General features: G+C 41.7%; 1 protein-coding gene across 7 annotated transcripts in view; it reads left to right on the top strand.

The window, feature by feature from the left end:
- LOC115344078 (cystathionine beta-synthase-like protein) overlaps positions 1–13,086 on the top strand; it is a 33,518-nt gene extending 20,432 nt beyond the window's left edge. For 6 of the 7 annotated variants that reach the window (XM_041124697.1, XM_030020909.2, XM_030020905.2 and 3 more), the window contains 8 exons: positions 684–768; positions 970–1,075; positions 1,912–1,986; positions 2,702–2,836; positions 3,775–3,883; positions 4,653–4,682; positions 7,305–7,389; positions 9,077–13,086. In XM_041124697.1, coding sequence (XP_040980631.1) covers positions 684–768; positions 970–1,075; positions 1,912–1,986; positions 2,702–2,836; positions 3,775–3,883; positions 4,653–4,682; positions 7,305–7,389; positions 9,077–9,186 — 735 coding nt within the window. In that variant the 3' untranslated portion in view covers positions 9,187–13,086. The remainder of the gene's footprint in view (positions 1–683; positions 769–969; positions 1,076–1,911; positions 1,987–2,701; positions 2,837–3,774; positions 3,884–4,652; positions 4,683–7,304; positions 7,390–9,076) is intronic. The other variant, XM_030020910.2, reaches the window with a different exon arrangement.
- The last annotated feature ends 556 nt before the right edge of the window (positions 13,087–13,642 follow it).

Raw genomic sequence — 13,642 nt, 5'->3', positions numbered from 1 at the left:
TCATGCTTCTTGGTTTACTGCCATTTGCCCTCTGTTGGGATGTAGAAGTGAGGTGAAAGATGGAGGAAAAACGTGGGGAAGTATTCCTTTAAGCTGAAAGGGGAAGGCTACCAGACGGAACTGTTCCTGTTCTTTCCATCAGCAAAAGCAGTCCTTGGAAGGCTTCTGCACTGGCCACATTTGTTTCACCACACCAGGTCAAAATGCTGTGAACAGATAACATTTTCCTAGAATATAGTACTTTTTTTTTTTTTTTTTTTTTTTAAAAAGAAAACCACCAAAAAACCCCCCCAACAAAACCCAACAACTAACCAATTGGAAAAAAAAAAAAAAACAACAAAGCACCAACCCCCCAGCCAAAAGTGGTATGACTATGTCCTGAGTAGAGCCTGTGTCCCTGGGAGGTGCTCCAAGAGGGGAGGAAACTGGTGCTCTCTGTGGCTGTCTCACAACAGCCTGTTCTTACAGTGAGGTTTCAATAAGGAGCCTGTTGTGCTAATGTGATCATCTTACCTTGGCAAAAAAACCCCACTTGGCATTTGGAGGATGGAAACCCAGGCACATGGCTCAGTAGGGCAGCTGTTACCTCGGAGAGCATGGCTTAAGTTCACACAAGTTGTGTAGCTCCCCTAGCCCTCCTCACTTAAATAGACCCTTGTTTCTGTCTTCCTGCCCCTCCCCAGACAGTGGACCAGTGGTACAAGAGCAATGATGAGGAGTCGTTTGCTTTAGCACGCATGCTGATTCGAGAGGAAGGACTGCTGTGTGGTAAGAGTGGATGCGAATCCTTTGGGTTTCTCTGAATAGTATGTGGGAGGCTGAAGCCTTGTGCAGGTCAGGGAGACCTCCTTCCACTTCAGAAGCTGTCCTGCTCATTCTGGGCTCCTCTACTGCCTCTCCTTCTCTCTTTCATTGTTTCTCATTTCACTTACGGTTTGACAGTTTTGCCTCTGATCTGCATTTTGGCAGGTGGCAGCTCAGGCAGTGCCATGTCTGTAGCTGTGAAGGCAGCCAAAGAGCTGAAGGAAGGTCAGCGCTGTGTTGTTATCCTCCCTGACTCTATCAGGAACTACATGTAAGAACCTGCTTGTTTTCTCTCTGGGAAAAGGGTGAGGCAGTCCCTCTGACCTCCTTACAGCAGTGGCGAGTTGAATACATATTTCTTAGAGCACCCAGTTACCCAAGCAAGGAATGTGTTTGGGGCACAGCTTCTGAGGTATCTAGAAAGGATCTGACATGGAGTAGAAAGAAGCCTCTGAAAGCTGAGCTCCTCCTTGTGTCTGACTTCAGTATATAACCATCACTGGTTAGTATCTTTCACAGGAAAAGACTTGCTTTTGCTGTTTTATTTATTGGGGACCATTGGTGGTACCCCATTCCTGGAAGGGTCCCTGTAAGGCTGTCTGCTCTCTCTGCCTGTGTCCACAGCAGAACACAGCACTACTGTAGCAGCAGCCAGTGTTGGGGTGAGTTTACAGGTGGAAGTGTGAGGACTTTCAGCTGTGCTGGGAAGTTTCTCACCTGCTTCATTGAAGCATATCCCAGAACATGATGTTTTCAGCCGCGTTTCCTGACTTCTGTTGCATCCAAAGCAATACTAGACAACTAGAGACTGCAAACAGACCTTGCCTGAGTACAGGCTGGCAGTTCTCCATTCCAGGCTCTGTCTCTGTGGTATTGCAAGAGACTGTAGCTGCAACTTCGTTTCCTATGGGATTCCTTTTTCTTCCTAGGATATTTCTTCTCAGTATTCCTGGCTGGTAATGGCAGGATGGGAAATGGCAGTATATTTTCAATTACGCTTTAGTTGTTAGTGGTAGTGAGCTGTAAACAGTTGCCTCTGTGTGCTATTAGGTTTGCTGTCAGATGTTCAGCCTGCTAATGAGGTTTTCACTTCCTGATGCTTTCCAGGTCCAAGTTCTTGAGTGACAAATGGATGATTCAGAAAGGGTTCATGAAAGATGACGACCTTGTTAAAAAACCTTGGTAAGTATGTCAGATCCATTTGGATTTTCATGAGTCTATTCAATTGACTTTATGGCAGTTGCTGATTTAAAGTTCATTTCAATTTACACTACTTCCTTTGATTTAGCTAATCTTTCATGCTATTGTGTTGGTGTATAATTGCAGCTATTAATCAAATCTGCTTAAATTACTTGATTTCCTCCTTTAAGTTGCATGGCAGCAGAAGAAAACTTGGTACTTAATGATTTTTTTATTTTTTTTTTATGAAAAGAGTTATACCTGAAATGAAAAAGTAGTATATAGAGAACCTTTCCGAGATCAGAGTTCTTGAGTGCAAAGCACTGCAAGTCTACGTAGGTGGAGGGGGATCCTCCCTAAATTGCTACCTATAATGACTGTAAATATGGCTAGCTCCCTGGGTAGGAGCACAACATTTTCTGTGTAAGATACAAATAATGAAACTAGGGAGATTAGTACTCTCCACTATCTGTAATCCTAGAAAGTAGATGAAATGAGGAAAGGAGTTTTGGTCTCAAGGCTTTCTCATGCCTCTGTGACTTTCTGATATTGGGGAGAAAACTTGAAAGCCTTCAAGCTTTACTGACTCTGGCTGAATCCTAACTCTTCCTTGCAGCCTTTTGTCATTCCTGTAGTGTTGAAGGCCACTGTACATGAACAACTGGTTCTGTTCTCTCCATAAGGCTTGCACGGGTTTTGGTTTTTATTTCATCCCCAGGTGGTGGAACATCAGTGTTCAGGAACTAAGCCTCTCTGCTCCCCTGACTGTGCTTCCAACTGTTACCTGTGCAAAGACTGTTGAAATTCTCCGGGAGAAGGGATTCGACCAGGTACCAGTTGTTGATGAATCTGGGTATGTCCACATATATCACTATTCATCCATATGTATTGCTTCCGTCACCAGCTCCCAGGGGATGTCTTTTAAATGCTTACTAGAAGTATAATACCCTTTCACTCATCTTCCTTCAGCTGTAGTAACACAGTTCAGAAATGCTAGACTTAATATGTTGTCATGCCAGGACTGTACTGCCCTTCACATAATAAGTGTCTAATGATTATTATGGTATACTTACTCAGTGTGTCTCTGCAGGATAATTTCACTGGTTTTTATAATAGCTGTTTAACTTAACAAAGCAAAAATACATATTCAAAACAAACAGCCCCAAATCTAACCATCTTCACCACAGCTTTCACCCACTTTCTTCAGAACACTGCATTATAGTGCAATGCTGTAGTGACCCTTCCCCAGGGTGTCCCCAGCAAGCTGGTATGCCTTATTACACTGTAGGTCTGCTGTAGGACAGGCTGAATAATGAAGAGTTACTCAGTTACTCTCCAGTTACGGTGCTAACTCAAGGGATTAATTGTTGCGGGTCCTTGCAACATCCTTGCAGGGAGAAGGGGAGTGAGTAAAATTGAGGCAAGCATGTCTCTGGCCCTGTTACAACTTTCAAAAGGACAGACGAGGGTGTAAAACAAGTTGTGCTTTTCAAAAGCTCTCTCAGATTACAAGCTCTCCAGCTCCAAGAATTAGAGATACAAAGAGCCTGATGCTCAGAAGGGCCAGGCACCCACAGCACCTGTTGACTTTTGTGTGAGAACTTCTGAGAACTGGATTCTGTCTCTTGCAGAGACACAGAATCCAAGTATACCATTAATAATGTTGCTTTATACCATGAAGCAGTTGAAATGACTTCTCCAGGCTGGCTGAGAGTGGATGCTTTTACCTACAGGAACACCTAAGGCTTTTGTGTTGTTGTTTAGCCCTATCTTCTCTTTGTCCTTCCGCAGGGTGATTTTGGGCATGGTTACCCTGGGTAACATGCTTTCTTCACTACTTGCTGGAAAAGTTCAGCCTTCTGATGAAGTCAGCAAAGTAATCTACAAGCAATTTAAACAGGTAAGCAGGTATATTCTAAACTCCTAGTTCTCTGGTTTAAAGTACTACTATAGGTGTCCTAACACTACAGTGGCATCCAATTGGGTAAGATTTACCTGGGACCATACAGAGCAGCTGTTACTGAGCACAGACATAGTCTGAACTCTGTCCTAGGTCACTCAGTAGCTCCCAGGTTTGTGTTGTGGCTCTATATTGCACTGTTTGATTACTTTAACAGGCTTTCTTCTAGCATGCTTGTCCTTTCCTCCTTTCCCAAAAACTCCGGCACAAATCTGCGCAATGTAACTATCCGGGGGAAGAGACAGGAAGATGTTGAAACAGCTCTTCTAAATAATTTTTGTATCAGCTAAAAACAAGCAACTGTTTGCCTTTTGTATTAGATGCCTTGCTGAAACAGGGGGATGGCTGCTGAAAGCTGGTGTTGTCAAGACATGTGAATTTTTATGTTAGCCAGTTTCACCTGTCCGTCCAATGTAGCACGCCAAGATACCACAACTTCACAGCTGTGTGGGTGCTCTTCTAAAATATATAAGTATTGTTGTTGCTGGTTTGCTTCTTTTGCAGAAAGAGGATTTTGTTTTTAACATGGAATACTTGACTTAGTTTTCACCAGGCTTTTAGTTTCAACACAGTCTCACAGTAGATGATGTGCTGTATGCCAGAAGTATATGTAATGCTTCAGTTCAGTCTACAACCTACCAAGTCTCTGAGGTTGAGAAAGGATGCTAGTTCTTTATGGATAAATGTAAATGTATTTTTTCCTTCCCAGACAGATAACCAAGCATCAGGTGGAAATGTGGTGCGTAACAAAACTGCTTAGTTCATGTTCTCCCTCACTTGGACGCCTTAAGAGTTTCTGGGGCTGGTGGTGTGCAATCATTTCTGTAGCTACACTGGTGTTAGCTGTAGTAGCCAATTCTCTGCGCTTCTGAGGTTGTGGCTTTTTTCCATGGGCAGCTTGGAGTTTCTCATGCTTCTTCAGTAAAGAACAGGTTAACCGTTTCTTTTCTCTTTAGTTCTGAATTTTTTTCTTGGTGGAGGATGAAAGAGGAGTGACACAAGTGGTGGTATTGCTAACATGCTAACTAAAAGCATCATTCATTGGTTCTTTTCCATTTGGATTGATGATTTAATGGAGAAACATGGTTAAATGCACATAACCTCAGAAGTATTGTGGATTTTGCTTTTTCTTACCACTTCAGTCAAGCTTACTTAGCTTGTTTACTGGTGAAATTGGGAAAACGGATCATCTGTGTCACTGAAATGACTTAGAATATCCTACAGTTAGGATGTGTACCACAGCATGCATCAATAAGAGGTCGGCTTAGCCTGTGACTACTAAGGCAAAGCTATCTTTTGGCAACACAGGAAGCTTTCTTTGATCACCACAATTATTTTGTGGCGATCTCTTAGAATGGAAGAGTAATGGTTATAGCTTTTTTTTAAAGTCTCCAGTAGGATAACGCTCTAGGGCTTTGAAACTCTAGTCACAGGATAATTTGCCAATCTAAACAAGTGCTGTGTGTTAGTGAGGAGGAGGGCCATTCTTGTGGAGTCAGATGTTGGTTCCAGTGGTTTGGGGTCTCTTCACCTCCTCTTCCTCAAAGGATCTTTGCATCAACTACTAACATGTGTTAGGTGTGGTGCAGACATAGCCTTAGCAGACTTCTTGTCTGCCTTTACCAGAAAACAGGGCTGGGCCATGGTCTCTGAGGCTTTCTTTTTACTATATCTAGTGTTTAATTGTTAGCCTGTTCCCTGGTGTGATTTTGGTTAGTGTCCTAAACCATTCAGCCCTCTGCTAAACAACGCAAGGCCTGGTGTCCCCAGCATCCCTGGAGGACCAGAGCCTACTCCTGGGGAAGGAGAGAATTTAGTTGTAAGGCCACGAGTAGTGCCATGTCACTTGCCCTTAGAGCCAAACAAGCAGTCCCAGTCATGTGCAGTGTAGTAGTATGTGCATAGGCTAATTGTCTTAAAGACTTAGTAGGTTTAAAAAAAAAATGCCTAAATGTGGGAAAACTCGTGGGCAAAATTTTTAGGGAGCTTGAATAAGCAGTAGTGAGACAGGTGAAAACTCTGTGGGAGTTCTGTTAAATTTCCATTAAGCATTTCAAAACATGTTTATGTCTTCACAGTTGTCTCAGTGCTGCCCATGGGCTGCTTGTCCTGGTTATCTTTAGCCTACCCAGTCCCTGAAAACAGGTCTATTGATTATACACAATCAGATGGCAAGGGGCTCTACCCCTTTGGTGAGCTTTGAACTTAGATTCAAAAGTTAGGTTTTCCACGTACATTTGCACAAAACGGCTTGTCAGTGGTGGTGACTGTAGTTGCGTCGATGTGGCAGTAAGTCCAGATTTCCCCCCACCCTTTGCCTGGCCCACAAGCTTAAGGATTGATGCTTCAGTATGCACTATAGCCTGCTGGTCCCTTAAACACAGGCTGCTGGGAATCCTTTTGATCTCTTCTAACTCACAGTATGGAGACCAGAGCTCTATGTTCCAGTGCAGCAAAACTGTTCATGCTGTGGCATTTATTCCTCAGCCACAAGCTGAGCTCACTGCAGGATAAAGGCTTTTTCAATCTGCAGTACAAGACTTTTCTTTGCTGTAAATTCCTTTGATCCCCTTTAAAGAAAGTGTCAAATGGTGGGTGCTGCTGTTACCTGGGGAGAGTCACTTGGGTAATAGACCTATTGCTGCTGCTTAATATATGTTAAAGCACGTAGGAAGAACAGTTTTACGCATTCTTTCAAATGGTTCCAGCAGGTGATTAGTTAAGTGTTTCAGAACGATCTGTATATTCTTTCTGCAGAGTCAAAACGGGGTCCTTCCTTGTCTAGTCTTAGCAACGTTGAACTTCACTAAAAACGAATTCTTAATTCTCAGTTCCTTGATGTGCACCTGAATATAGTGTTAGCTGATCAGTCTTCACCCTTGGTTTTGTTTTTGTTTGGGCTTTTCTCTTCCCCTGCTGCCTTTGCAGATAGTATTCACTTCCACAATGATTTGCGGCCTGATTCATTCACTTTTTCCCAGTCTTGCTAGAGTAAAATCACCAAGTATAATGATTTTTATGGTAACTTCTTTTGTTAAATACACAGAACAATTGACCTTCTTCCATTATTAACATTTTTCAGATATTCAGTATGTTCAGTATATTAATTATGTTTACAGAATCAGAATGAATACCTTCATGTAGTGCTTCATTTTCTTGTTCTGTTTTCTTGGAAATCAGAAACAAAGAAAACTGATCTTCTAAGTTGGCTTTGATTTGTTAGTGTTTTACAATACTTCAGATGGGAGCAGTGTATAAATGCTGATGTATTATTTTTAATGCTGCACGAAGTGTATGGGGATTATTGACCACTAAACATGTAAAGGACCATTTTATTTAAGTTTTGTAACTCTCTCCTCAGATTAACCTGAAAGACAACTTGGGGAAACTCTCTCATATTCTGGAAATAGATCACTTTGCTCTAGTGGTTCATGAACAAATTCAATGTGAGTATGATGTACTGCACTTTGCAAGAGGTAATCTTTGAGTGGTAACAACAAACAAGTACGAGTGTGAGTGTGTAAGGAAGCTTTGAAGAACCCAAATCCTCTTCCTGCATATGTAACTATGTGCTACTAACACTTCATAAGACACTAGCACTTTAATACTCGAGGAGTAAATGTTAAATCCATTAATAACTTCACATACTGTAATGTACCTGCTTTTGGAGCAGGTTACTGCTCAGAACTGAATGCCTGAGTCTACTTCACTGTACAGTGGCTTTGTTAGTAGCATTAAGCCAATGAATAAGCTTCTGCAGTACAACTGATCTTTGTTTCTTCCTACTCGTGTCATGCAACTTCCAGTAGTTCCATCACAGTGAGTGTCCCAGGTTAACTACACTTCAATTTTTTGCCTTTCTAAAGCAAAACCTTTATTACAGCTAAATAAAGTTTAGTAAGATCTAGATGTCAGCACTGAGATCACCATCTCAAGACAGCTTAATATTTTTTTCCTGTTTAATTTTTTTAAACTAACTTACTCCCCTTTACTTGATATTTTTCTGCCAAACTCTACTTTTCTTCATTCTTCTCAAAACTCTTTACACTGCCTTCTTTACGAACTGGAAATGACTAAATAAATCTTCAAAGCTAGGGTATGTCACTGTTACATGTGAATAATTATTTTTTCCTGTTTTATCTTCCTTACAGCAGGCAACTTGCAAAATTACAAAACACTGAGAAACTAGACTAAAAACAGAAATAAGACTCACTAGATAAATTTATCTGACAGCTAGCTGAATTATAACTGTAAATGAAAAACAGTAATCAAATTTGGGCTTGTTCCCTGATAACCTCCATAAGGATGTGCTTTTGACTCTGTGCTGACTATTTATAAACCTGGAATCTCACTGAAGCCTGCAGTGGAACAAAGATTGAGTAAATGAAAAGTCCAGGACAATCCAGCTGGCTGAACAAACTGAGTATATAAGTAGGCTAAACATCTTAGTACAGCCAGACTTTAGGAACAGGGAACTTAGACCATGGATAAAGGGCCAGAGGTCACTTGGCCACTTGGTTCTCAGGTCAAAGGCTTATGCTCACAGTGAAAAATCCCTTGAACCTGTGCTCCCAATTCAGCAATGATTAGATGGTTAATAAGTTTTTGGGGTATAAATGGGGAAATGTTGTATTGTGATTTTTACACTAATTCTGTATTTAACAGTGGTGTAGGAAGATGGTAGTGTCACATGTCCTTCTCTAGTGGCCCCCGGTTGAAACAGGATAATATCAGTTTGCAGCTGTTTCAAGTAGAGTCACCGAAACTAATGTATGGGGAAAATATGCTTTGTAGCAAGAGGATTTGATTTGAATTTTCACGTCAAGAAAAGTAAATCTGATGGACCCTTATCCTTCATTCCATAATGTTTCAGTTTCTATATCCCTGTTGTTGAGGAGCCATTTTGAAATGAAAATCCTTGCCATTTCCTGTGCGACTGTTGGTCAAGATGCCATTTGGGTTCCCCCTCAATGTACAAGGGTCATCAGTGATAACCAGCTCCACCAATGCGCCATGACACGTGGAGCTGGGTTGGCTTGGCACCTGCCTTTACAAACAGTGCCATTAAAACCAAGTGGGATGATGTGTTTTTGTACCTCCTAAAGCCATAATCCCTTCTCTGTTTCTGTGCAGATCACACTGATGGTTCCTCCAGTAAGCGGCAAATGGTGTTTGGCATCGTTACAGCCATTGACCTGCTTAACTTTGTGACTGTGCGAGAACGGGAAAGGAAGTCCAGCTAAAGTCAAGTAGCAATGTGGAACCTCTTCAACAACATTTTGCAGTCTCCAACAAAGAATCAGGTTTATTTCTTAGGTAGAATGGTCTGTCCTTAGGGTGTTGGTTTTTTTTAAATTCTGAAAATAAGCAGTTAGCTATCCTGGTGTCAGCTATACAACCAGTGCATTTTGCTGTATTGCACAGCTTCTGGGGACTTGTTTATTAATCAGGTTACACAATATTTCTTATCAAGACAATTTATTTTTTTACCTATATATATGTAAAAATATTGCCTAAATTAACTGGTATGTTCCTTACTTGTTATGTCTAAAGTCTGGCTTTCCAAAACATAGTTTCGGATTCATAGAATGTGTTGAAATAAAGAGTTACGTAAGCAGAGGCCCAAGAGAGCTCTGGAAAGTTTTGGAATTTTTTTTTTTTGTGCAGGGGTGTTAGGTTAGGTAATACCTGTGTGAGACAAAAATGGGACTGGGGCATGGGGAGAAGAAAGGGGGATTTCCCTTTGGTGACATCAGTATAAAGCAAGAGGAAATCCTGAGAGCTGGAGTTGAGGCTTGTTTCAACTAGCTGCTCTGAGGAAAAGCTGACTTGAGTGGAAGCCTGACAGTGAAGTGACAAACGTGAACGAGTGACTTTGTTCTACACGGTGCACTGGCTTTCACTGCGAAGGCAGACCTTTCTTTTTTTCCAATTTTACCCTGTTAAGTAAGCACAAGTGAAAAGATTAAAAGGCAAGATCAAGCTTCTTGCCTGAAGGTTTTTGAAAATCACAGTTTCATCTAGTACCTTCCCCTTACCTCCCCACCCTCTTATTTATCTTAAAGTGCTTCTTCTTATGCCTGTTTTAGAAGAGCCAAAGGTAATCTGTCAAGAGCTGTAAACTCTTTCAAGTCCTGCTCAAGTGCTCCTACACTGTGTAGCACCTTATTCCAGGACAGAAACCCTACTACTAATTGAATTCACTGTAGCCAAACTTGGAAGTAACTGGCAAACATGGTGTGGACTGGTAATGTCAAGAGTACACAAGAGTAACGTGCAGTAGGTCTGTGCAGCTACAACTTTTCACCACTTCTGTAACTCTGGCTTCTTGAGTAATGTTTGACTTGCGTAGCCATGGCACAGTTTGGCACTCGCAGTCCTGTCTGTACGCTGCTGTGCTCAGGCTACTGACTGCTATTAGTGGTAATGATAAGTGAAATCACACTGTGGTTACAGGAGAAAAGTAGCTGGTTTTCTTCTTCATAAAGACTGCTCTAATCCTCTTCTGACTGGTCTTTTGCCAAGAATAAAGTTTTTGATCAGCAAGAGTGGCAGTTGTCTTAGTTTGTGTCTCTTTCCACTGAAGTAGAAGAATACTATTTAGGCTGGGGTTATTGCTGGTAGGATAGCAAAGTTTTGGGGTTTGTTTTTTCTTTACAAAAAAAAAAAAAAAAGCTGAAATAAGTTGTGAGTCAGCTAAGAGAAAACAAAGAGGTTATTTAAAAATCACAGTTACTACCTCCTGTATATAGATTTCTTTCTACCTTGCTGGCCTCCCTATGGCAGTGGAATTTGCTGTACATTTTGCAAGGGTGTGCCCAGAGGAGAGAGGTGGTGGAAGCCGCCCTGTCCCATGTCAGTGCTGAGCAAAGAACATTAAGCAGAGCCCTTGCAGTTGTGCCTTGGGTGATGCTGGCCTGAGAAGGGAGGCAAGAGCTCAAAGCCAAAGAAGTGACACCAGTGATAGTGTCTGCCTGCCAGCAGTGTGACAGCCTGGTTTGTTTTCTGACTGCTTCTCTCTCACCTTAAATTTGCGAATGTTAAGTACTTTGTTGTAATAATAAAAACCCCAGCTTGGGTGCTCTGACTAGTGGAAAGCTGAACTAGTGTGAGTATCAGATGTTTGTACCTGTGCATTAAAGACATTGTTTTCAAATCTGGATTAGCTTTTCTAGGCTGAACAGCTCTGTCTTACCTCTGTTGCAGCTTGGCAGAGCCTAATAACTCATCTTTCAAACTATTTTTTTAGCTACTTCCCAAGGACTCATAAATAACTTAGCACAGTTAAGGGCACGGTCTTTGATCTTAGCACTTTTAACATCCTTTATGTTTCTCAGTGTAGAGACAGTCTGTGAATGGTCAGTTGTATCCCTTGAGACATTAGTATTTCAGCCAAGCTTCTAAACTCCTTTCTCAATTATTTCAAATACTGTTGTCAGATATATTTTCAGATCTATTCTTAATTTACAGGGAAGACTGAGGGACTTATTTCTTTGATTATTTGTATTTTCACTGTAACCATTGATTCCCATGCTGTTAAAAGAACCTGTGTACTTCACTAGATGCTACTAACTGAAGGATTTGTTGCAATCGTAGCTGCCACTGCCGCTAAATTTTGGCATTACTGTTGCCCTTGAAAATTTACTTCACTTGCTTTTATCTGATTTTTCCCATTTTCCATCTGACCTTTGGTGTCGGGGGGGGGGGGGAGGTTGCTTAAGTGTTTGGGGTTTTTTTCGTTTTATTTTTGTGCCTGTAAATGTTCCATGTCCCAACCTAACTGAATTCAGCAAAAAATAGGAGGGTAGAAGGACATTCCCAAAGTTGCTTTCAGAACAGCAGTACAGGAGAGAAGTTAGAGTTGGGGCAGCAGCAGATTAATGGGTAGCTTCACTTGTGACACAGAGAAAAGTGTAAAGATTTTAATTTGCTTTTTTAGTTTACCGTTGATAAATTAATCTGTAGCATCATCAAATCAGGTGGTATTGCTGACTAAGAAAGGAGTGGTTAGAGTCTGAAGCAATCCAAGTAAGCCAAAGTATCCAAGACATCCACCTGTGCCGCTCTGCCTATGTGGTTTGGTAAGAGGAGGAGCTGTCTCCTCTTCTACACTGGCACAAGGAGGAAACAGTGGCCACCAGCCACTCTTATTCACAGCGGCAACCCTGTTTGACCAGAGGAATTGGGGAAATAAATGGAGTTGCTGAATGACTGCAAAACTTTCCAGAGCTCTTCCCTATAGTAGTGATGAAGGCAGCAAAGAGAAGGGGACAGAGAGTCCTGCAAAGTTGAAGTTTCTCTAAGGCAAAAGCTTATGAGCGTGATGCTTTTTTGTATGTGTGAGAATGTTGTTACTAGCCTGGTCCTGGTTAGTAGTGGTAAGGCTGGATTAATGCTTTACTCATCTGTTTCAAATACTATGAGGACCAAGAAAGATATTGCAGTTTGTTTGTTTGGTCTTTAACCTGAAGTTCAAGTCCAGAGCTTGAACAGAACTGTATTTTTTTCTGAAGTGGGTGCCTGCATCTTCTGTTTACCTGTGCTGATTATGCAATTGCTGACTCAACCTGAAGACTATTTTGCACATGGATATTTGTATTGACAATTTATGCTGTATTTGTTTGTCACTGTAAAAGAATATCAGTCCTTTTGGTCTAATGTTAGCTCAGCAAAAATACTTCCATTTTCTAACCTGAAGACAATTATCCAGTAAAATCTGTATAATATTTTGCAAGCAGTTACTAGGCAATGACTTAAGGATCATTTTGAAGTCATTGTATCCAATATTACTTCCCGCTTCTTCCACAAGCTGTGGCTGACTCCAGAAGTTTGTCTAACTGAGGTTCCTCTAAGCAGCCAGGCCAGTCTCATTTGCCCACCAAGCTCGTCGCTAAATGGTTTTTGAAAACGTCTGCTTGCCGTTATGAATTTCACACAACATGCTCACTGTCAGGAGTTGCCTACCATTGCCACTGTCATCCAACAGCCTTTCTTACTGCATAGCGTCAACATGCTACCATCACAAAGGAAGGACTTCTTATGCTTTAAGGAGCCCAGAAAAATCAATACTGTGCGCTGTATTTATTGCACAAATGTTCACAAATGTACAATATAAAGAGTTCAATAAAAGCTGTTTGATTGCAGAATGACTCTGGGTTTTTTTAATGGCAGTTCATGTTGAAAGCGTATTGGACGGTAGACTGTAAGAAATTTCTATCGGCTGCAGAGGACCTCTTGCTTTCAGTGTGTGGACTGCAATGCTCTGCAGTTCTTTTCTTCTGTCTCCAGAGAGCTGCTGATGTGGCAGGACTGTCGGTGAGCCAGCCCATGGTCTGCTTCTCACGGCTGGCTTTACTACAATCCTGGTGTAGGGTAGGAAAGGAAAGATGTAGAGCTAGGGCTCCGATGCCACTGGTGAAGTTCCTAGAGCAACAGGTGCCTGTGTGGTCAATTGGATAGATATTTCTGAATAAATGCAAGGGGTATGGGCCAGCCTTTGTGTCTGTGGAAGGCAATGTCTTTTGGGAATTATGGTGAAGCTGTAATGTTAAAAAGTGCGTGAATTCAAGTGAAGCGCGTGGGTGGTGTTCTGTGGCTAAGGAGCAGCTGGGAGAAACCAAAGGGACTGGCTGTGTTAGTTCAGAGCTATTTATTTGTGCTGCCACTCAGCATCTTGGTCGATTGTGCGAGTTAAACCAG

Source organism: Aquila chrysaetos, chromosome 7 (assembly GCF_900496995.4).
Source record: "Aquila chrysaetos chrysaetos chromosome 7, bAquChr1.4, whole genome shotgun sequence".
NCBI lineage: Eukaryota > Metazoa > Chordata > Aves > Accipitriformes > Accipitridae > Aquila > Aquila chrysaetos.
The sequence above is the reverse complement of the archived record's forward strand: the minus strand, read 5'-3'. Positions and strand labels throughout refer to the sequence as shown.